This window comes from Xyrauchen texanus, chromosome 14, assembly GCF_025860055.1.
Source record: "Xyrauchen texanus isolate HMW12.3.18 chromosome 14, RBS_HiC_50CHRs, whole genome shotgun sequence".
NCBI lineage: Eukaryota > Metazoa > Chordata > Actinopteri > Cypriniformes > Catostomidae > Xyrauchen > Xyrauchen texanus.
This window is the reverse complement of record NC_068289.1, coordinates 27,664,352-27,686,290: the sequence shown is the minus strand read 5'-3', so window position 1 is coordinate 27,686,290 and position 21,939 is coordinate 27,664,352. Positions and strand designations below refer to the sequence as shown.

The window sequence follows — 21,939 nt, the reverse complement described above, 5'->3', positions numbered from 1 at the left end:
TTTCAGCGAACTAATGTTACATCAGTAACCAAAATGTTTTACTCATGATAGTAAAGAGCCATTTTCAGCAGTCATTGCTCCAGTCTAAGAATATATGGTGTCACACAAACTTTATGAAATCATTCCAATGTGCTAATTTGGTACTCAAGAAACCAGAGACCACAGGCATTTTGAGGTGCAGTGGGACAAGCCAAGAAAAAGGGCACAACAGCATTTATATAAAAAGATAAAGTAATTTGTAACTTTATAAATTACTGTAAATGTTGTTCAAATTAATGCATCCATGCTGAATAGAAGCTTACATTTTTTGCTGCTTTCCAAAAGGCTTTCCACTAGACCATGGAATAAGACGGCCAGCATTTGCTCCCATTCAGGCACCAGAGCATCAGCGAGCTCAAGCACTGATGTTAAGCGATGGGGCTGTTGGGACAACTGCAATTTATCATAATCACTCTCATTAACAGAAGACATTTTACCACCATCATTGATGTGACAACTTGGATGAGTACATTAATGAAATATGTGTTTTATTAATAAAACAACATTTTAATTATGATTTGAATTCAGCATAAACAACTTTTTGCTTAATCAAGAAAGTGTTTTCTTGGGGTGAAGGGATGAGGAGCTACTCAAGAAACACAGAGACAAAAAAAATACATTTGTGATTAACTGTCTCATAACTGAAACCATTGCTCTTAATATACTCTAACTATATAAAATGGGGATCAGTGGTTTTAGTGGAACCACAGAGGACCCACCTTGGATAGCAATATTAATGTTGAACTGGATTTTATTGCTCTATACCTAAACGTATCAACCCTATAAAAAGGAGAAGAAACATTTCAGTTTACCTGAATGTAGACTTCACTTTAATGTCAACAATACCATTTGCCAAAATTGAACACACTTGCGGACATTTAGTTAAATAGGAAGTCTCAATGTGTTGGAAAGTTAATTTAATAATGCTATAGTTTTGTTTTAAATGAAGGATTAATGCAAGACTAGACCATGGCTCATTGGTCAGTTTTGTTTTACAAAAAGCATAAGCAAGTCATTTGATAGTTGCCACAGCATCACTGCTTTGCCAAATACAATATTTTAATTGTGTTTACAAGTGACAATTAGGGGTGCATTCAGAAAGAAGAGGAAGAAAAAAAATCCTTCCAGAATAATCCCAGATCGGTGTACTAGTGTGAACACTTGAACTGCATTTTAAAATATAGGCTACATTTATGTTTATATATTTGGCCAAAGATGCGAAAATTTCAACAGAGTTAAACAATCATACATATACATTGCATTTGAAATAATAACCGTACCAAAACATAGACCTATGACACAATCTGTCGAAACACAAATCATTCGTACAAATACGAGAATGCGTAGCATAATATATGTCAATGAGAAGGCCACAAATTAAAATCAGCCAAAAGTCAACAATATTTTCGGCGTTATCCTTATTCATATTGATAAACTTGACACTAAGTAAGGTAACGCTGACGTCAATAACCTCTTCATGTAGGGAAAAAGTAAGGAAAACAGCTAATCGAGTGACAGCCTCAAGGACCAATGGCATCGTCCGCAGTTTCCGTTCTTTAAAGAGCTCACCAATAATCGTCGACGAAAGGAGGGGGTGAGGCATCAGGGCGTCGATGCGAAGTTAGGTTGACGAATGGAAACCAACATAGGACTACGATTTAAAAAATTGGATTATTTGATCATCTGACTGGGTTTAACATTACAAGAACGGACACGGAGCACGTTCAGGGGATACCGCGGATTATATTGTTGATTTTTGAGCCCGCCGTTTCACGTTTGGATGGGTTTCGCACATAGGTCGCGCGACAGATTAGCCGCGGCGTGTTGAGACCGAGTTCAAGAAATCACAAGTTGCACGCGAGAGAGGAAGACCCGTCCGCTCGATTGTTACTGTTGCCCGCGTAGAGATTTGGATACTTTCAATGGATCTCCTGTTATGACGTAGTTGGCGTTTCGGTGTTTATTGATAAATTGTTGCCTCAAGTGTATACATCTGAAGAAAGAGGCCCCCGAATTATCTGTCTAAATAATAATTTAATATTAATGACTGGCATCCACTGCATATTTGACAGAGTGAGCGGATTGAAGACATTTGTCTGACCACGATTGTTTATGTGATTGTGTATAGTTCAGTTTCACAGGACAACCAGGCAGTTTTATGAAACAACTTTAGAATACCATCCATGTCCCACATTTTTATCTCATTATTTATTTAAATTATTCTCAACTGTCGGGATAGACTGATGGCTTTTGATTGTGGAGGTGGTTGTTCTGTTTAAAATCAATATTTCACATGTATTATTTGTAATCTTTCATGTTTTGAATGTGTTGAAAATGTCTGGCACATCACAAGCACCAAAGATGATGGACTTAATTGAAAAATACTTGAGCTGCTCCTCCAATGATTTTTAATAGCATCCTGGACTTCTGATACCACTTGAAACTGTTTTAATTATTGTTGGTTGTTATTATCATTATCATAATATTGTTGAATAGGCTTTACTCCTTAAATATCCGAATTGGAGATTTGTAGTGTGTCCTGCATGGCTTTTGAATCTTTGTGAATTTTGTAGATAATAAAAACTTAATAGATACTTTAAGAGCGTCCCTGATTTCAGAAGCGTTTTAATGTCGGTGGTTGAACACAAGGTGAAAGGTTCTGCTTTTTACATAGGGGAGGGACACTATCATAAACAATCTGCACTGGAAGTAAAGTTGTCTTGAGAAAGAAATCCGGTGAAAATGGCCAGTGAATGCACCAATAACACTCCGTATGGTACTGATGACACCTTACGCACTACTAAACTCCCAGCGCGCGAGCAGCGGGAACGCGAAGAGATGTGTGTGAACAGCGGATGCGCGTCCGTCACATCTTCTGCCTTCGAAGTAATCGGCGAATCTCTTTACCGCAAGAAATTAGAGAAGGGGTTTGTCCAGTACCGGGAGGTGCTGGCAGAACACAAGCGGCCCCAGTCCATAGCAGCCTTCCACGAGAAGAGACCGGGCAAGTCGCACCATACCCTGGATGACACGTACAGACTGGTGGCCGAGCACTATTGGTGGGAAGGTTTGTAATTTTCTTTATATCTGTTTTATTACACAGCTTGTATAAAGTCTCGCCGTGAAACCGGTAGGGGACTCTTGTCGCTTGTTTATTAAAATTGTAGTAAACATGGAACTTGATAGTCGTCTTTTTAAAACTTCTGTTCTGTTGGGTAATGATTAGGCTACTTACCATTGAGTGTCTAGTGGTTGCAAGTTTACCTAAGTGGTCCTAATTATTATTTAGTCACTAATCACGAGGCTAATTAAAGGGATAGTTCACCCAAAAATGAAAATCTCTTATCATTTACTCACCCTCATGCATTCCAGATGTAGATGACTTTCTTTCTTCTGCTGAACACAAATTACGTTTTTTGGGAGAATATCTCCGCTCTGTTGGTACTTTCAATGCAAGTGAATGGTGGCCAAAAATCAGAAAGTCCAAAAGCCAGCATAAAAGTAATACATAAGACTCCAGTGGTTTAATCCATACCTTCAGAAGTGGTATGATGTGTGTGAGTGTGAAAATTATCAATATTTAAATCCTTTTTTACTAGAAATCTCCAATTTCACTTTCAAATCTGAAAGTGGAGATTTATATTAATTAAATATTGACCTGTTTCTTACCCACACCTATCATATCACTTATGAAGATATAGCTTTAACCACTGGAGTCTTATGGATTACTTTTTGGCTGCCTTTATGTGGTTTTTGGACCTTCAGATTTCTGGCCACCTTTCACTTGAATTGAAAGTACCAACAGAGCTGAAATATTCTTCTTAAAATCTTTATTTGTGTTCTGCAGAAAAAGAGTCATACACATCTGGGTGAGTAAATGATGAGAGAATTAAAATTTTTGGCAAAACTATCACTTTAGTTACTAATAGTGCATTTTGTACAGAGACAGTCCACCTAAAATAATATGATGTTAAGTGCCTTGATTTAGGCCACAAATTAATTAATTATGTCACCTGACCCAATCATCTGAAGTTTATGGATCACTTCTTTGGTTTAAACCTACAACCTTTCAGTTGTCAGCTTAGTTCTTTAACCAAATCTACACCGATCCAGTCCTTAGAACTGATTAAACAATGACAATCTTTACTCTATCATTGGTATCTATCAAGTAAGGAGTTGTGTTGAGAGTTTTACACTTAACTGTCAGTGGGCTGCATCCTGTGGTGTTTTTTTTTTCTTTTTTTTTTGTCTGCATGCTACAAAAAAATCCTTGTTTGCCAAATGAATCTGATCCTAGATGAACAAATCATTTAAATGAGGATAATATGCACATATTTACTTAAATATTGATTGTAATTATAGATTCAGATTAAAAAAATTGGTGAAGATGACTCGATCTTGTTCGATGAGTAGCACTGTTAATTTATAAAGCTAAGATATGCATTTATGTAAGTACAAAGAATATAGAACTGTTCAGCAGTGACGAAAATTTGTAGGCGAACCTGGAAGTCTAATTCACAATGAGTTTTTATAATGTTTTTTTTTTTCAACATATGAGTAAGATAAGGTCTGTGGTAAACATAACTTGGCGATAAGTGGACGTTTTGTTCTGAAGAATAACATGCTGCATGAATCATTTTGTAGTTCTTTAGCTGATTTACATTTACACCTGCATTCATCGTAAGCTAAAGTTTGGTAAATCAAATACAATTTTTTTTTTTTACTCTCTTAACCACTTTTTCCATTGACAAGTGTCTCATTCAGCTGGATTCTTGGCTGCAGTGCCATACTTATAAGAGATGATGATTAATGGGCTTTTTGTTCTGTTTACATTATGCTAGTGGAGAAGTATTCACTTCTTCTGCTAAATCTGACAACAAAACTAGTACCCAAGCTGGAGGCAGCACATTTTGTACTCTAAATTTAATTTGGTCAAAAGAATGTGAAAATGAAAGAGAAGAGAAGAGAAGTTACACACACAACTGAGATCCATGTTGAGTAAAGGAGTAATGTCACATAGACAAAAACATTTTTATTAATCTTTTTGTGTGTTGTATTTTTTTAGGAATGTACTTTCAGGTCAGAGACTTTGTCCTTGGTTGTGAGGAATGCCAACGTAGACCGTCTGAAATATCGGAGGTAAAAGGCTATTAGAACATGTTGTGCATATCAGTCATGATTATGACAACGCTTGTTTGTTTTATAAAACTTTATCTCACTCCTCTCTCACTTTCACTTTGTCTCTCTCTCTCTCCAGTGTTCAGATGTGGAGCTTATCTCCAGGATGGTGAAATCACATAGTCATGAAGTCTTAAGAAAGCTGAATGGTCAGCGGGAGGCAGGGCTCTTCTGTGACATTACACTGAAAACTGCAGGTGGCCAGTCTTTTGTTGCCCACAAGGCGGTCCTTGCGGCGGTGAGCGAGTACTTTCAGGAGTTATTTACTGAAACGGACTCCAGCACTAACCCTCAGTCGCATGTTGACCTCACAGGTATGAGTGCAGTACATTTTAAAATCCAAACCAATTTTAAAATCGGTGTTAATTTACACTTCTTTTAATCTACAAAGCATTTTATTGAAAGTTTTGAGTATAATTTTTATTTAGGTAGGCCTCATCTTCTGTAATTGATTTTATTTGTTGTTTACATTGTCAAATATTGCTTGTTACGAGGGGATGCGCCTATACTACTATTTCTCTCCCAATCTGATTCTGATGTTTGTATTTTAATGAGTTTAGAATATTAATACTTCACACTGCAAAAAAAAAGTCACATACTCTAATATTTCGTTGGACCGCCTTTAGCTTTGATTACAGCATGCATTCATCGTGGATTTCCGTCCAGATTGCATACATTATTGGCCGATCTTGTATTGATGACGGGAGAGTCGAACCAGAACATCCCAAAGACTTTTAATGGGGTTAAGGTCAGGACTCTGTGGTGGCCAATTTGTAATTAAATGATTTCTCATGATCCCTGAACCTCTCTTTCACAATTTGAGCCTGTTGAGTCTTTGCATCGTCATCCTGGAATATGCCCATGACATCAGGGATGAAAAAAAATCCATTGATGTTATAACTTGGTGATTCAGTACTTTCAGGTAGTCAGCTGACTTAATTTTATTGCTGCATAATTTTGCTGAGCCTAGACCTGACCAATTGAAGCAACTCCAGATCATAACACTGCCTCCAGAGGCTTGTACATTGGACACTATGCATGACAGGAAATCGCTTCATGCGCTTCCCTTCTTACCTTGACATGCCCATCGCTTTGAATGGTAAATCTGGGCATGTCAGACAACATAACCTTTCTCCATTGCTCCACAGTCCAATCTTTATGTTCCCTAGCAAATTGATGTGTTTTTTTCCAATTAGCCTCACTAACAAGTGGCTTTATTGTGGCCACACAGCTATTTAGTCTCAATCCTTTAAGTGAGTTCTATTGTCGTTTTTGACTTCAAGCGTTTATAGATCTCCGATCACGATTGTAAAGAAGGCCAAACAGTTGGAGTGATAAAAGGAAATGACGTGCTGTACAAAATGTTTATGCATAATCCAAAAATGGTGTTTAATTGGAAGGTGCAAAAATATTTACAGTGCAGGAGGAAACAAAAATAAATAAACTGTACAAAAACAAAACAAAACCGCAACAATGTGCTAATTTGGCTAAACCGAATGGCCCAAGTTTGCAACACTGCTCAGTCCAAAATCAGAGCTGAATGCATTCAGCCAGCAAGCCTATTTATAGGCTAAAGCCCCACCTACAGGGCATACCAATTTAACAGAAACAAACTAAAAAGTTTGCAACAATCAAATGAAATAATTTAAACACTCAACACAACAAAACTTAAACTTCCCAAACAGGTAATACCACAACCATTAACAGAAGAACGTTTATCAACAAAATAAATGGTCAAAAACCACGGTTCATTAATTCTACCCTGTGACATCACACCAAAATGGTAGCTTCCACAGGAAGTGATGTGGCTGTTGCTTTATAAAGCAGTTTGACCCAGATTATGGGTTTGATTGTACAAAGTGTGAACTGGGAAGTTTAACTGCTACCAGGTTTGTGGAAAATTTGTGGAAAAATAAAGGCAATTGTCACCTGAATTATTGTATGTTCTGGCATTTTGTTCTTTTAGAAATATAGTGACAAACTTTTAAGAGTTGAAAACTCCACAGTAACAAACTTTAGACTGTACAAAATAAAAACTCCATGGATGTTAATTTTGCTGGCAATGTACAGTACAAGTGATATGGGTGTATGTTTGTAAGTCCAAGTTTATACAGTCAACAGGTTAACCTGTGACATTTCTCCCACTTTGTGACCCAGTTTTGTATAAAACTTCAAAGTCAAATGGTTGGATGGCTAAAAACCATCTGGTGATACAGGCATTTGTATCCCTCATACGACCCAACCAGGCCAATGCCCTTGATCAGTCTCAAGTTTGAATTGCTTCCCATCAGGTAGTATCTTAAAAGAGTCCAATGCCCATTTAATTGCCAGACACTCCTCAACCGTAGAATACCTGGATTCACGGGGAAGCTTTTCTGCTGATGTAGGCAATCGGTTGGAGCTGTCCTTGATTTTCCTGAAGTAGTACAGCCCCAATGCCATGCTCAGAAGCATCTGTCTGTACTGTGAAAGTCTTTTCAAAGTCTGGACACTAAAATGGGCTCTGTGCATAAGGAAGCCTTTATGTCCTGGAAAGCCCTCTCACAGTCCTGAGTCCAGTTCACTTTATTTGGCTTGTCTTTTTTTAGTTAAATCAGTTAGGGAAAAGGCTCGTTCAGAGAAGTTGGGGATAAAACGCCTGTACCACCCCACAAGTCCTAGGAAAGAACGGACGTGTTTCTTGGTCACCGGCCATTCTGCATACTTGATGGCTTCCACTTTCCCCACCTGTGGGACGTATTACTCCATGACCCAGCACATACCCTAGGTATTGTGTCTCAGTCCTAGCTAGGGTGCATTTGTCTGGGCGGATATTTAGACCAGCATTCTTAATTCTTAATAGCACATGCTTCAGATGATCCAGATACTCCTGCCAAGTTTGACTGTAGATGATAATGTCATCCAAGTAAGCAGCAGCAAATTCTCAGTCCCATGGAGTATCTGGTCCATCATCCTTTGGAAAGTAGCTGGAGCTCCATGAAGCCCAAAGGGTAGGACACAGAACTGAAAATGTCCAAATGGTGTTTTAAATGCAGTCATCTCCTTACTCTCTATACTTAATGGGACCTGCCAATATCCCTTGCAGAGGTTTAGTGTGGTGAGATACTTTGCTCTTCCAAGACTCTCCACTAACTCATCTACCCTTGGCATGGGATACGGGTCAAATTTGCTCACTATTGAGCTTGCGGAAATCCAGACAGAATAGAAGACTGCCATCCTTCTTAGGCACTAGAACAATAGGATTGCTCCATTCACTGGTTGAAGGTTCAATCACACAAAGACTCTGCATGGTCTCCAACTCTTCCTTCATAACTGGCAGAAGTCTCTCTGGGACCCAGTATACTGGCTGACCAATGGGTTTGGGATCTTTCAGAGTGATGTGATGATGGATCACGCCTGTTCTGCCAGGTGTCTCCATAAAGAGTTGGGCCGGGAGGCACTGTAGAAGTTCCTGCCTTTTTTCATCTTCCAGGTGCTCAAGGCTCAGCTGACTGTTGCTCTGACGACCAGGCAGGTACTGTTCCAGGTACTTCCACAGATGTAGGGTCTGGTTGTGTGGAACGAGCATACCACTGCTTTAACATGTTGACATGGAAGATTTGCAAGGGTTTGGTCCTGGATGGGATCTCTATCTCATGTCACAGGGCCAACCTTCCACTTTATTTGATAGGGGCACTGCCACTTAGCCAAAAGTTTATGCTCACTCGTTGGTAACAACAACAAGACCTTCTCACCTGGCTCAAACGTACGGGGTCAGGCTGTTCAGGCATACCACTCTTTTTGGCATGCTTGAGGCTGCAGGAGGTTTTCTCGTGCAAGGGCTGTTGTCTTCTGCAGATGCTCTCCCATCTTTAGCACATAGGAGATAATTTTTTTCTTGCCTGGTTTATCATGGCCTCCCAACTCGCCCTCAGTACATCCAGAGGCCCTCTGACTGGGTGAGCATACAGCAGTTCAAATGGCGAGAACCCTGTAGATGCCTGAGGTACCTCCCTATATGCAAACAGGAGGAATGGAAGCCATTTGTCCCAGTCCTTGCCCGTGTCAGAAACATACTTCCTCAGCATGGTTTTCAAGGTCTGGTTGAAACGTTCAACCAGACCGTCAGTCTGAGGTTGGTAAGGGGTGGTCCGCACTCTCTTTATGCCCAGCAATTTATATACTTTCTGTAGGGTGTGGCTCATGAAGTTTGGGCCCTGATCTGTGAGCGCTTCCCGAGGTATGCCAACCTGCGAGAAAAATCGTATGAGTACAGTGGCTATTTGCTTAGTGACCTCTCGTAGTGGATATGCCTCAGGGTAACTGGTAGCATAATCGCAAATAACCAAGATAAATAAATTATTCTAGTTGCTTGCCGCTGCAAACTGTTGCATGTGGGAACGGCCCCTTAACAGAACACATTATTGCACCGTTTTTAATTTGACATGGTATTTTAAAAACTTTTTGCTCATGTTCAAGAAACTGGAAAAGCAGCGAGACATGTTGCAATGGTTGAAGACATCCATGTTGCAATGGTTGAAGACATCCAACCATTTGACTTTGAAGTTTTATACAAAACTGGGTCACAAAATTGTACAGCAGATTACCTCTCTAGGACACCTCAGGTGTCTGAGGAAAGGGGGAGAAATGTCACAGGTTAACCTGTTGACCGTATAAACTTGGACTTACAAACATACACCCATATCACTTGTACTGTACATTGCCAATGTACAGTACAAGTGATATGGGTGTATGTTTGTTAGTCCAAGTTTATACAGTTAACATGTTAACCTGCAACAACGATCATTAAAGACTTTTTTCTGACCACATTTCTTCCACGAATGTGACGGTTCACCACTATCCATCCAGGTTTTAATAAAGCGTTGGACAGTTATTAACACAATTCCAGTAATTTCAGCAATATTATTAGTTGTTTTTGCTTAATTCAGGCCAATAATTTGCCCCATCTAAAACATTAACATCTTTTCTACGACCACAGGATACGTCTTCCGACATGGCTATTTAAGGAATGAGAAGCTACACACTGCGTCAGTTAGGGTTAAAATAATTGTTGCCAGCTGAAATGTATTAATCACTGCAATAATGATCCAGTCATAAGCTCATAAGTATCTGCTTATTCAAATCCAAACAGCAACTTTTTTATTTTTGGCCAGGCAGTGCATTTTAAATGTAGAGAAACACATTTTCATTATAAAATAGAGAAAACAATTTCATAAAAACACGTGTAGCCTATTAAGAAACACTATTGTTAACTACCGGTAGTCTACTGTATAATGTAGCAGCCAATTCAGTAATTCAGTAATAACAGTAATTCCAGAAAAATTCTTCAGATGAAAATAAGCCAGTTCTCTTTGCACATTTGTGTCTGGACTTTAATTTAGATCTCTTTTTCTTTACATTATTTGTAAACCCAGTTAACTGAAATAGTCAAGTAATTTTTAATTGTATAGTGCTTTTCACAACACGCAAGGTTTCAAAGCAGCTTTACAAAACAAAAATGAAACTGTAATATCTATAATGTCTTATAGCGACTATTGTTTAGTTTGATTAAATATGATTGTAAAATATGTATAGAAATTTAATAATTGTATTTAATTGTATGTGTGAGCAAGCTGAAGGTGACTGTGGCCAGGAAAACAAAACTCCATAAGATGTTGGTTAATGGAGAAAAATAACCTTGGGAGAAACCAGGCTCAATGTGGGGGCCAGTTCCCCTCTGTTAAACAGCATGAATATAATGTCAATATTAGTCATTTGTGTGCAGTGCAAGTCATGGTTTTAAATTTATAAATTAAGGAAGCATTAAGGTCCAGTTTTTTTAAAAATTAAATGTTTTTTTGGAAATATAATTGTAATTTGTAATGCAGTACTGTGCAAAAGTTTGAGGCACTTGTGAAAAATTTTGCATGGTGAGGATGTCTTCAAAAATAATGTATCACTTAATGTCATACAAAGTCTAGTAAACATAAAAAAGCTAAATAAATATTCGGTGTGACCACCTTTGCCTTTAAAACAGCACCAATTCTCCTAGGTACACCCAGACACTGTTTTTCTTGCTTGTTGGCAGACAGGATGTTCCAAGCCTCTTGGAGAATTTGCCACAGTTCTTCTATTTAGGCTGTCTATTAGGGTTGTGCCGATGGACGATATCATCGTCCATCGTGATGTCTGACCAACATCACGATGTAGAGCCACCATCGTGATGCCGCGCCCCCTTTTGCGAGTCTTGCTAGTGTTGACTCACTAATCCTAGTCTCTTCTATAGTTAACCTAAAAACTTTGCAGGGATTGCTCTGTAAATTAAATTGAGAATATAACTAATGCATATATGTATGCTATTTTAAATACTGTAGTATATGCCAGAGATGTGACGTGTTAGTCTGTGAAAATACCGTGTCAGGCAGGCTACACAAATATTTATCTTCACATTGTTAGCTTCTTGTCTTTTTTTTACATGTCTTACACTGTACATTTAGATTAAAATATTTTATGTTGTAGGCTACAAGAAAATAGCCTTTATTAATTAATTATTAGTAGTTGTAGTGTCTCAGAAAATCTTGCTCATTGTTACATAGCTCTTGTATACACTGAAGCGGCAGTTTAAGATAAACCCAGACCAGCGAACGTCGAATAACTTTTGTCTGGTTAATACTTTTAAAGAAAAATTTCCTTGGCCATAAATCCATAATGTCAAATCAAATGAAAGAAACAAGGTGAATATGAATAACACACATTTATTAAAACATAGAAGAACAACAAATAAAGAACATGGAACAACACTCAGACTGAAACTCGGCATTAACATTTCACTTATAATTAGCAGCACAATTAACTTCAGCACAGGCTACAAAATAAATTATGTTATTGAAATATTATAAAGTGGTCATATGAACTACACAATTGAACTTTAAAAAAATAATATGCAAAATCGAATAGCTCCGCAACGGATGGCGAAAAATGCGTAAAGAAGTCTAATATCTTTCACCATAGACCATGTTTAAGTTTCGATGTTTCTGGACAGAAATACCAACATATTCACTTTATCTGGTTTTAATAAGCTGCGGATTGGAGTAACTACACTACCCGCTGTGCTGAAGACCCGCTCTGATGGAGTACTGGTAGCACATATGCACAGATATGTCCGTGCTAATCTTGCCATGAACGGAAACCTTTTGTTGTTCGTTTTCCACCAAGTCAGTGGGTCCTCTTCCCCATCAATGGCCATTTCCTGCTGGTACATGGTCATTTCTGCCTCGACCTTTTGCTCATCAGTGAGTAAAATAACGAAGTTATAGTATTTATGTAAAGAGATATATTAAAATAAAAAGTGCACAACTCTTCTTAAGTGAAAGCTAAAAAAAAAAAATGCTTCACGTGTCGTGCAACCTACTGATAAAGCGCCGACGAGTCATTAGTTGGGTTAGTAAAATAACGAAATTATAATTTTTTTTAAATTATATGAAATTATATAATCCCCGCCCCACCCCACCGACGATATCATCGTCCATCACGATGTTTTACTGTCAACATTGTCAACTGCCAATTCAGGGGACATCGCCCAACCCTACTGTCTATATTGCTTCTGTCCCTTTATGTAATCTCAGTCTAGGGCTGCACGATTTGGACAAAAAGTCATATTGCGATTATTCCGAAAAACATTGCGATTGCGATTTGCACTGCGATTATGATGGTAATGTTTTCCACATGTTCAACTGCAGAAAGGCTACTGGGGATTTCACATTTGAGCCTTCTTAAAAAGAACCAAACTGAGACCTTTTTTTCAGTTCAACCACAAACAAATACATACATAAACATTGAAACTAATTCTTCTTCATATCCAAATGTTACCATCCGCCGTGTACCTGTTTTAATCCATTTTGTGAAAGGATCTCAGCCCACTAATCATCAACATTAGTTTTTGAAACAGTCAACTTGAATATTAGGGATGCGCCAATCAGGATTTTAACATCCGATAACATCTTTTCATCTCATCAATCGATGCTGATCATTTAACTTTTTCCCAGCAGCTCTGTCAAAACTGGTTATATGTAAGCTTTCTGCTCAATGTCACTGTTAACTAAATTTCCCTGTTGGTAAAAACATAGTTGTTGCTGTCAAAAATAATGTTTGTTGATTGAATAATTCAGTATACACAAAATATAAATGTTACTCTTTATTCTATACCTTAAAAACTAGTAGGCTTATATAAACTATTCTTTACTGTATATAAGATAGTCCTTAAGAATGAGGCTTAATGTCGAACTGAAGTTGAACTGATAACCCATTGGTGTAATTCAATTTATAGTGAAAATTTGGTTAGTTTGTCAGCAATTAATTAAATTATTTGTATTCATTATTTTATTATATTTAATTTAGCAATGCATTATATTAACTAAATATTTGATATAGACTTATAGACGCTTTCACTTGTTTCCACGGGAGTGTAATAAGGGTGACACGCCTCTCGTAAAGTAAACAAATGACGGGAGACTGAAGAGATTTTTCTGGACTAATGCGGTTTGCTCAACAATCATTTAATAAAGATGTTTGAATTATACCCCATCTTGTATTCTGCGTTCTTATTATGATACCTGTGCCTTGCGGAGATTGTGATGCTGCTACCGCGAGATAATAATAAAAACGCTTCACGCAGGACTCGCCAGTTTAGTGTAAATAAAGCGTTTAGCGTACGTAAGCAAACAGAACTGAACTCCGAACACTTCTGTTACTCTAAGCATGAGAGGGAGTTGTGGAGCACAGAACCGCTCTGAAAACACTGTAACAAAGCGCTAATTTAATGTAGACTGGACAGAGCAGCGCAAATAAACTTTGAAGGGAGCAGACTATTTATTTATTTAATTAAATCGCAGCCTTTGCAATTTAATAATCGCAAAAGGTCATATCGCGGTTTCGATTTCATTTCGATTAATTGTGCACCCTAATCTCAGACTGACATTGGGGGGGCCCATGACATCTATTCCAGGGCTCCCTGTTCTTTTGTTCTAATCTTTTCTATTTACAAAAGTAATGTTTGGGAGTCTAATATTTATATTTCCTATTGACACATTAAAGTTAATGATATATGCCAACCAATAACCATCTTAAGACAAAAGCTTTTGTGAAACAACTTATGTGCCTAAGACTTTTGCACAGTACTCTATATTAATAATAATAATTATATCTCAAAGTAGTTTATTTAGCTTCTCATTCATTCTGGTTATATGTTCCTCCATTGCCATTTTCAATGCATGTCATAGCTAACCGAACCGTTGAGCATCTACATTTATTAAATTGAGCCTTTTGCAATTCACAAAGCTATTGTATGTCCTCATTTCACACTTAAATACAAATACATGAGTAATATGGACTACTTTAATGGTGCTTTTATGGTTCTTTTATGTAATATTTGGAACTTAATGGTAACGACCATGACTAACACACAGTATAGAATTTGTATTGGGTTCGCCAAACTTGCCACATTTGTATTCCAACAGTCTAAATTCATAACCATTAGACAGACATCGTCCTATGACAGCACCCTTAATTTTTGTTTTTTCATCATTTAGGGCATTAATCCACTATGATTTGTGCTCCCATAGGTTTTAGTGAGCAGAGCTTGCTTGCTTTACTTGAGTTCTCTTACACTTCGACCCTAAATCTGAATCTGGACAGCTTGACAGAGGTTTGTGCCATGGCCCATCATCTACGCATGTGGCCCGCCCTTGAGGCCTGCTCGGCTATCAAAAAAGAGCGAGAGACATATCAGCCATGTTCCAAAATGCACAGTACTGCTGGTGAACCAAATTATTCAATGTCTGGGCCTTTCAGGAGAGACGATATTTCAACTACAGGAGGGAAATTGGGATTCAAGAGGAGGAGAGTGATTGAGGAAGGAGAAAGCTCTGGGTCTTCATGGAAAACCCAAGCGCAGTACAGAGAGCACATTGGTGATAAGGTGTCAAATGAATCTGAAACCGAAACCACAAACCCTCAGCTCCAATGCCAAGACCCATCCAGTTTTCATGTTGAGAAAAATGGCTTTCCATGCAGCCCAAACCGTAGAATGAAACTTATGGACTTCAAGTCTCCATCCGGCAAGAGAATGCCATCATCTCGGCCCACAACTTCAGTCATCTCATCATCTTCTTGCACCTCTACTCGTTCTTCCTCTCCATCACGTCGCCTGCTTCGTTCCTCACCTGGCGCTGCCCTTGCTTTGCGCAGACTCCTGCCCAGAATTGACCTCTCCACCAAGAGAAAGAAGAAGTCATCTTCCTACCGGACATACAAGAACCATTCTGAATTCTCAGTGACTACGTCCAAATCTCAGGCAACCTCTTTGACTCATTTAACCTCAGTAAAGATAAAAAAGGAGGATATGGAAGAAGAGGTATGTAACACAGTTTATCAGGATGAAGTGTACAGCCCCCGTGCTCAGGAGAAATACCGTCTTCTTAGTTTCCTTGGCTTGCAGAGGAAATCTCTCGTTCCTGGTCCAGAGGAACTATCTGGCTGGGGTCAGAAAAAACGGCTTAGGAAATCAAAAGTCAGTGATTATTCGCTCACAGCCCGACGTAAACCCCGTGCACAAGGAGTCACATTGGGTTTTGGAACCAGTTTAGGAGCACTTGCAGCAGTTAGTCCTTCTCTGTCCCTCTGTGACATGAGCAGAATGGACTTACTGAACAAACCAGGGAAAGTAGAGCCCCAAGAATATTGGAAACAAGAAAGGTCCAAAAGGAAAAGACAGGATTCTGCAGGGCAAGCTGTACAACAAAGTGCAAGGACTACACGTAGCAGGGCTTTGCTGCAGAAAGACTCCAGTTTAGCTACCGATAAGCAACCTTTCAGAAGTCACCAAAGAAATAAAGACAAAATGCAACACCAGCCTGCAAGAAGTGGTAGGCTGCCAGAACTTGAAGGCTGTGCCACTCCGAAAATAACTATTCCAAGGATAAAACATGAATCTTCTGATAATGCCATCCTACCACCTATTCACCATCGCAATGCTGCCTACCACCTCCAAGGAATACAAACTCATAAAGCAACAGGACAAGCACGCAGGGGTCACCCACCAGCAGATCGCACAGTAAGGCTAGCCACAACAAAGTCGCAGCACACAAAGCGGTACAAATCTGGCAGTCCCACAACCGAGAAACCTAAAAGTTCAAAACAAATTGGAAGCAAAAAAAAATGCAACTATGCCACAGGAATGGCACAAACAAAGCACAGCAGAACTGAAAGAGGAACACTGGTGAAGGGGAACAAAAAGATGATAGAAAATGTAAAAAGAAAAGGGAGCCTTGAAATTCAATACGGTGCCATGAACTGGGATACCAACCACCAGCATCTTCATAGTCATCCCCTTTATAAAACCATAAAGGAAGAGCCAGCTGACCCCATGCCCCTAACCCAGCCATACCCAGCCAGCGATCTCTCAGACCTGGGTAAGCGTCAGAGCAAACCACCGATCAAACTGTTGGATCAAGGTTTCCTCTTTGGCTTTTGTCGGCCACCAAGTGGCATCAAACGGGAGGAGGAGAGTGTGGACATCTGCCTGACTAGGTCTGTCTCCCATGGAAGAAGTTCCCATGGAGATTCATCACCTGAAATGGCAAAAAAAGATCGGGTGAGGGCCAGGATTTTGCCAGATCGAACTGGTCTAAATGGGCCTCATTGGGCTGGACTGGGCAACAGACCGACACCCTTTTCTCAAAGGATTGCTGTTCGAGTGAAGACCGAGAGGGATGAAACAAGTGTATCTCAAAGGTTAAAAGTAAGCAGAGTCCCTAGACACCCCCAGGCCAGCAAGAGGAGCTGTAAGGTCAAGAAAGAACCAACCAAGACAAAGGTAGTTAAAGTCTTTGTCTCATGCTAGCATTTAGTGGTCTTTGTTCTCATGACAAATAAAAGCATGTTGTGTAACCGTTACATAAGCTTTTATACATACCTGTTTTGGGGAGGAGTATGTGAATGAGACTAAATCTTAACTAGTAATACTTAACTAAAATGGGATCTGATGAGAATAAAACATTTATCTTTTTGTCTTGGTAGAATGTAAATAAGCTGCTTCCTTTGAGCAGTCGCCGTTCTGTCCTATTGGAATCTATCCGACAAGCATGTCTCAAACAGCAGAAGGGTCCTCAAGTTCAGGCCTCCAGTGGAGCACATGCTTGCCTGCAGTGCAAGGCCTCCTACAGGGACTGTGATGCACTCATCATGCACCGTATCAGGCACACTGAAGGCAAACACTGGCCCTGCCCGGTATGCATTATGTCCCTTGAGGTCCTATTATTCTGCTGTATCGCCCTCCTAACAGTATGCCTGACCACTGTACAACATTCTCTCTTTTTATACTCTAATTTGTTTTGGTATTCCTGAATTGTATTGTGTTGTATTTGGTATTATCACCTATTGATTTATCCACCCCAGTATGAATGAAGTCATATCATATCATTCTGTACTTTACCCTACCTTACACTATCCTAACACTGTAATAAGCTTTACAGTCAGTATCTGGATTTTGGTTTTATGGTGGGACAGAGGAGATTTTCCTTATTATAATTGAATCATCTATGCCCGGGGCCTAGCAGTTATGTCTGACACATTAGGCTTTGATGCTAATGCGATTGTCGCAAGTTTGAATCCAGCTTTACTGTAAACTAAAGAACAAAATATATTTATATATTTCAATTTCTCTACTCTCTCTCGCAGTTGTGCAGTAAAACTTTCTTCAGACAGAGAAATGTGAGGAATCACATAAGGACACATAATCCCAAACTCTACAAATGCCACCAGTGCATTGCTACTCACTGAGGTAATGCATAAAAAAACCTTTACACAGTCTGTAATGCTCAGCCACAGACATCTTGTGGCAACTAATAACACAATAAGAAAGAATAATGTAATAAGTTGCATGTAATAAATGTTCTGCTGTCAAGTAGAATACCAATGTTTTTTTTTATGCCTTAAAGGTGCTGTAAGCAATTATTTTTACATTTATTTTATTCAGGTTTAATGTCATATTCAGATTCATAACAGTTGAGGGTGCTGTTTTGCTACTGTTGTGTTTGACAACTGTGAGAAGATGCACTAGGTCTAAAGCACCATGCAATGACCTCCTGCAACAAAGCGACCTTATCTTATTCATTTTCAATGAGAGCTAGCACATTCCGGAGAAACAAGCAACCTCTGGTGACTAGATGTGGGCATGGCAAGCGGCAGGACAAGGTTGAGGAAAGTTTAACTTTAGGCAAATCAGAAGCCACTTTTGGGAGCAACAACCAATAGGAGGGAAGAGGGTCTTAAAGGGGGGTCACATCATCCTTCTCCTTTGAAATAATGGCGTTGAGTGCAGACTAGATGGAGCGTTGCAATATATCTGTGAGCGATTTTACAGTTCTGTGATTTGTTTGTAACAATATACATGGATATAATAAAAAATGGAAGTGTGGTAAAGAAACTGTCGGCAGTCTGAGTGAGTTTGATTCATACGTTGACCTTTTATTAATGATACGATGCAATGAGCACTGCCTCATCTTATATGAAACACTCTCCCCTGGGACAAGAAATTTTAGGGACAAGAAAACTGATTGTCAAATTAAAAATGAATCTTAGTTTTACTGACTGTACATCTCATCTGTGATCATATTTTCAAAATACATGTCCAGACATGCAGTCCACCAATAACGTTAGAGCGACAGCAGTATAAACGCCCAATAGTGACATCAAGCAATAAAGTCACTGCATATACAGTATCTCACAAAATTGAGTACACTCACATTTTTGTAAATATTTGATTTGTCTTTTCATGTGACAACACTGAAGAAATGACACTTTGCTACAACGTATAGTGAGTGTACAGCTTGTATAACAGTGTAAAGTTGCTGTCCCCTCAAAATAACTTAACACACAGCCATTAATGTCTAAACCTCTGGCAACAAAATTGAGGACACCCCTGAGTGAAAATGTCCAAATTGGGCCGAAAATGTCAATATTTTGTGTGGCCACCATTATTTTCCAGCACTGCTTTAACCCTCTTGGGCATGGAGTTCACCAGAACTTCACAGGTTGCCACTGGAGTCCTCTTCCACACCTCCATGACAACATCACAGAGCTGGTGGATGTTAAAGACCTTGTGCTCCTCCACCTTCTGTTTGAGGATGCCCCACAGATGCTCAATAGGATTTAGGTCTGGAGACATGCTTGGCCAGTCCATCACCTTCACCCTCAGCTTCTTTAGGAAGGCAGTGGTCGTCTTGGAGGTGTGTTTGGGGTAGTTATCATGCTGGAATACTGCCCTGCGGCCCAGTCTCAGAAGGGAGGGGATCATGCTCTGCTTCAGTATGTCACAGTACATGTTGGCATTCATGGTTCCCTCAATTAACTGTAGCTCCCCAGTGATGGCAGCACTCATGCAGCCCCAAACCATGACACTCCCACCACCATGCTTGACTGTAGGCAAGACACACTTGTCTTTGTACTCCTCACCTGGTTTCCGCCACACACGCTTGACACCATCTGAACCAAATAAGTTTATCTTGGTCTCATCAGACCACAGGACATGGTTCCAGAAATCCATGTCCTTAGTCTGCTTGTCTTCAGCAAACTGTTTGCGGGCTTTCTTGTGCATCATCATTAGAAGAGGCTTCCTTCTGGGATGACAGCCATGCAGACCAATTTGAAGCAGTTTTCTGCGTATGGTCTGAGCACTGACAGGCTGACCCCCCCACCCCTTCAACCTCTGCCGCAATGTTGGCAGCACTCATACGTCTATTTCCCAAAGACAACCTCTGGATATGATGCTGAGCACGTGCACTCCACTTCTTTGGTCGACCATGGCGAGGCCTGTTCTGAGTGGAACCTGTCCTGTTAAACCGCTGTATGGTCTTTGCCACCGTGCTGCAGCTCAGTGTCAGGGTCTTGGCAATCTTCTTATAGCCTAGGCCATCTTTATGTAGAGCAACAATTCTTTTTTTCAGATCCTCAGAGAGTTCTTTGCCATGAGGTGCCATGTTGAACTTCCAGTGACCAGTATGAGGGAGTGTGAGAGCGATGACACCAAATTTAACACACCTGCTCCCCATTCACACCTGAGACCTTGTAACACCGAGTCACATGACACCGGGGAGGAAAAATGGTTAATTGGGCCCAATTTGGACATTTTCACTTGGGTGTGTACTCACTTTTGTTGCCAGAGGTTTAGACATTAATGGTTGTGTGTTGAGTTATTTTGAGGGGACAGCAACTTTACACTGTTATACAAGCTGTACACTCACTACTTTACATTGTAGCAAAGTGTCATTTCATCAGAGTTGTCACATGAAAGATATAATCAAATATTTACAAAAATGTGAACCGTGTACTCCCTTTTGTGAGATACTGTATGTACGGGGCTTAACGCTATCTTTGTAGGGTGGTGTTTTGGAAAGGGGGGGGCGTGTCAGCCCAGTCTCATGGAAATTCCAGGACAGCTAAAATCGCTTCCAGCACCTTTAAAAAGGATGCTATAGTTTTGTTTGGAAAATTATATAATTTTTCATTCAAATGTTTTAGTTTAACAATGTAAAATGTCTCCTTAATGTAATGAAAAACGTCATTACATTATGGTCACAATTGTATTACGTTTTGAGAAAATTACATTATTAACATTTATTATATTGACTTATTAAATGCAGTTGTTACATTATATACTTTGTTATGAGTTGCTGCACATCTTAACATTCTCTTGATTAATTTATGCTTTTTGAATTTTAGGTGAAAAGCCACAGGATAAAAAATGAAGAGGAGAAAAGCTTTGATTCTTGGAATATGAATGCTGTAAATACCAAAATTCTGTGTATGACCGTGATGTTCAATTTATTAATGTAAATAATATCCCAATGGTTTAAATTATGTCTTTTCCATTACAATAATAGTTGTTGTTATTTGAGTAACTAAGCTGAAGTTACTTTGCAGTTGAACCAGAACTTGAATAAGTGGTGTTTTTTTTTTCTCAGGGGGTGGAGCCTGATGGTCATAGTGATATATTTATAAGAAAAATTGTGTAGAATGCTTTAAATTTGTTACTACGATTGTTATGATTATTTTTTATAAATGGTATAATCTTGAGTGCACTTAATGTTAGCTTTGTTTTAAAACCTAAGAAAGATGCGGTGGACTGGGATGTACTTGAATGATTGTTGGAGTGGAGCTGATGGACTACCCTTTATTTGTGGTTGTCTGGCAATATATATATATATATATATATATTTTTTTTTTTTTAAAGATTACAGAAATTTGAGTCGAGTTTTTAAATGAAAGCTGGGTAAACGAAAGCTTATAGCAGTCATGAAACCATTAACCTGCATTGATGAAATGCCATTATTTGGATGTATACAATTTAGTGAATATATTTTTGTTTGACTACAGTCTTTTAGATAAGGGAATCCCAACATGTCTAATGTGACTTTTTCCCCCTCCTTTGGATAATACCTTGTCAAACATTTTATGTATAACTTTCTTTAAAATACAATGCAATTAACTCGTATGAAGAAGTTTTAAATGTTGAGGTGTGTTTTGTCTGAAAACACAAATTTAAAATGTAGAATGACCAAATAGCCATAAAAATAAATTTTGCATTTTAAATCTGCTTCACGTGTATGTGTACTTTCGAGTATTTTCAGTGTTACAGCAAGTAAGCACAGAAAGTAAAAAAAAAAAACTATAAAGTGTAAGTCTTGA

General features: G+C 39.0%; 1 protein-coding gene across 1 annotated transcript; it reads left to right on the top strand.

The window, feature by feature from the left end:
- Positions 1-1,659: 1,659 nt before the first annotated feature.
- On the top strand, positions 1,660-21,847 carry LOC127655113 (uncharacterized). Its single transcript, XM_052142743.1, has 7 exons — positions 1,660-3,106; positions 5,105-5,178; positions 5,297-5,531; positions 14,817-17,068; positions 17,272-17,481; positions 17,932-18,034; positions 20,974-21,847. Exons 1-6 carry the CDS (start codon positions 2,782-2,784, stop codon positions 18,031-18,033), a joined length of 3,198 nt encoding a protein of 1,065 aa, XP_051998703.1. The 5' UTR covers positions 1,660-2,781; the 3' UTR covers position 18,034; positions 20,974-21,847.
- Positions 21,848-21,939: the final 92 nt, after the last annotated feature.

Bases quoted from the DNA above. Each gene is read 5' to 3' on its own strand.
- LOC127655113 (XM_052142743.1), top strand. From the start codon at position 2,782: ATGGCCAGTGAATGCACCAATAACACTCCGTATGGTACTGATGACACC. The intron at 5,179-5,296 runs GTAAAAGGCTAT...CTCTCTCTCCAG, and splicing joins GACCGTCTGAAATATCGGAG to TGTTCAGATGTGGAGCTTAT. The intron at 5,532-14,816 runs GTATGAGTGCAG...GTGCTCCCATAG, and splicing joins GTCGCATGTTGACCTCACAG to GTTTTAGTGAGCAGAGCTTG.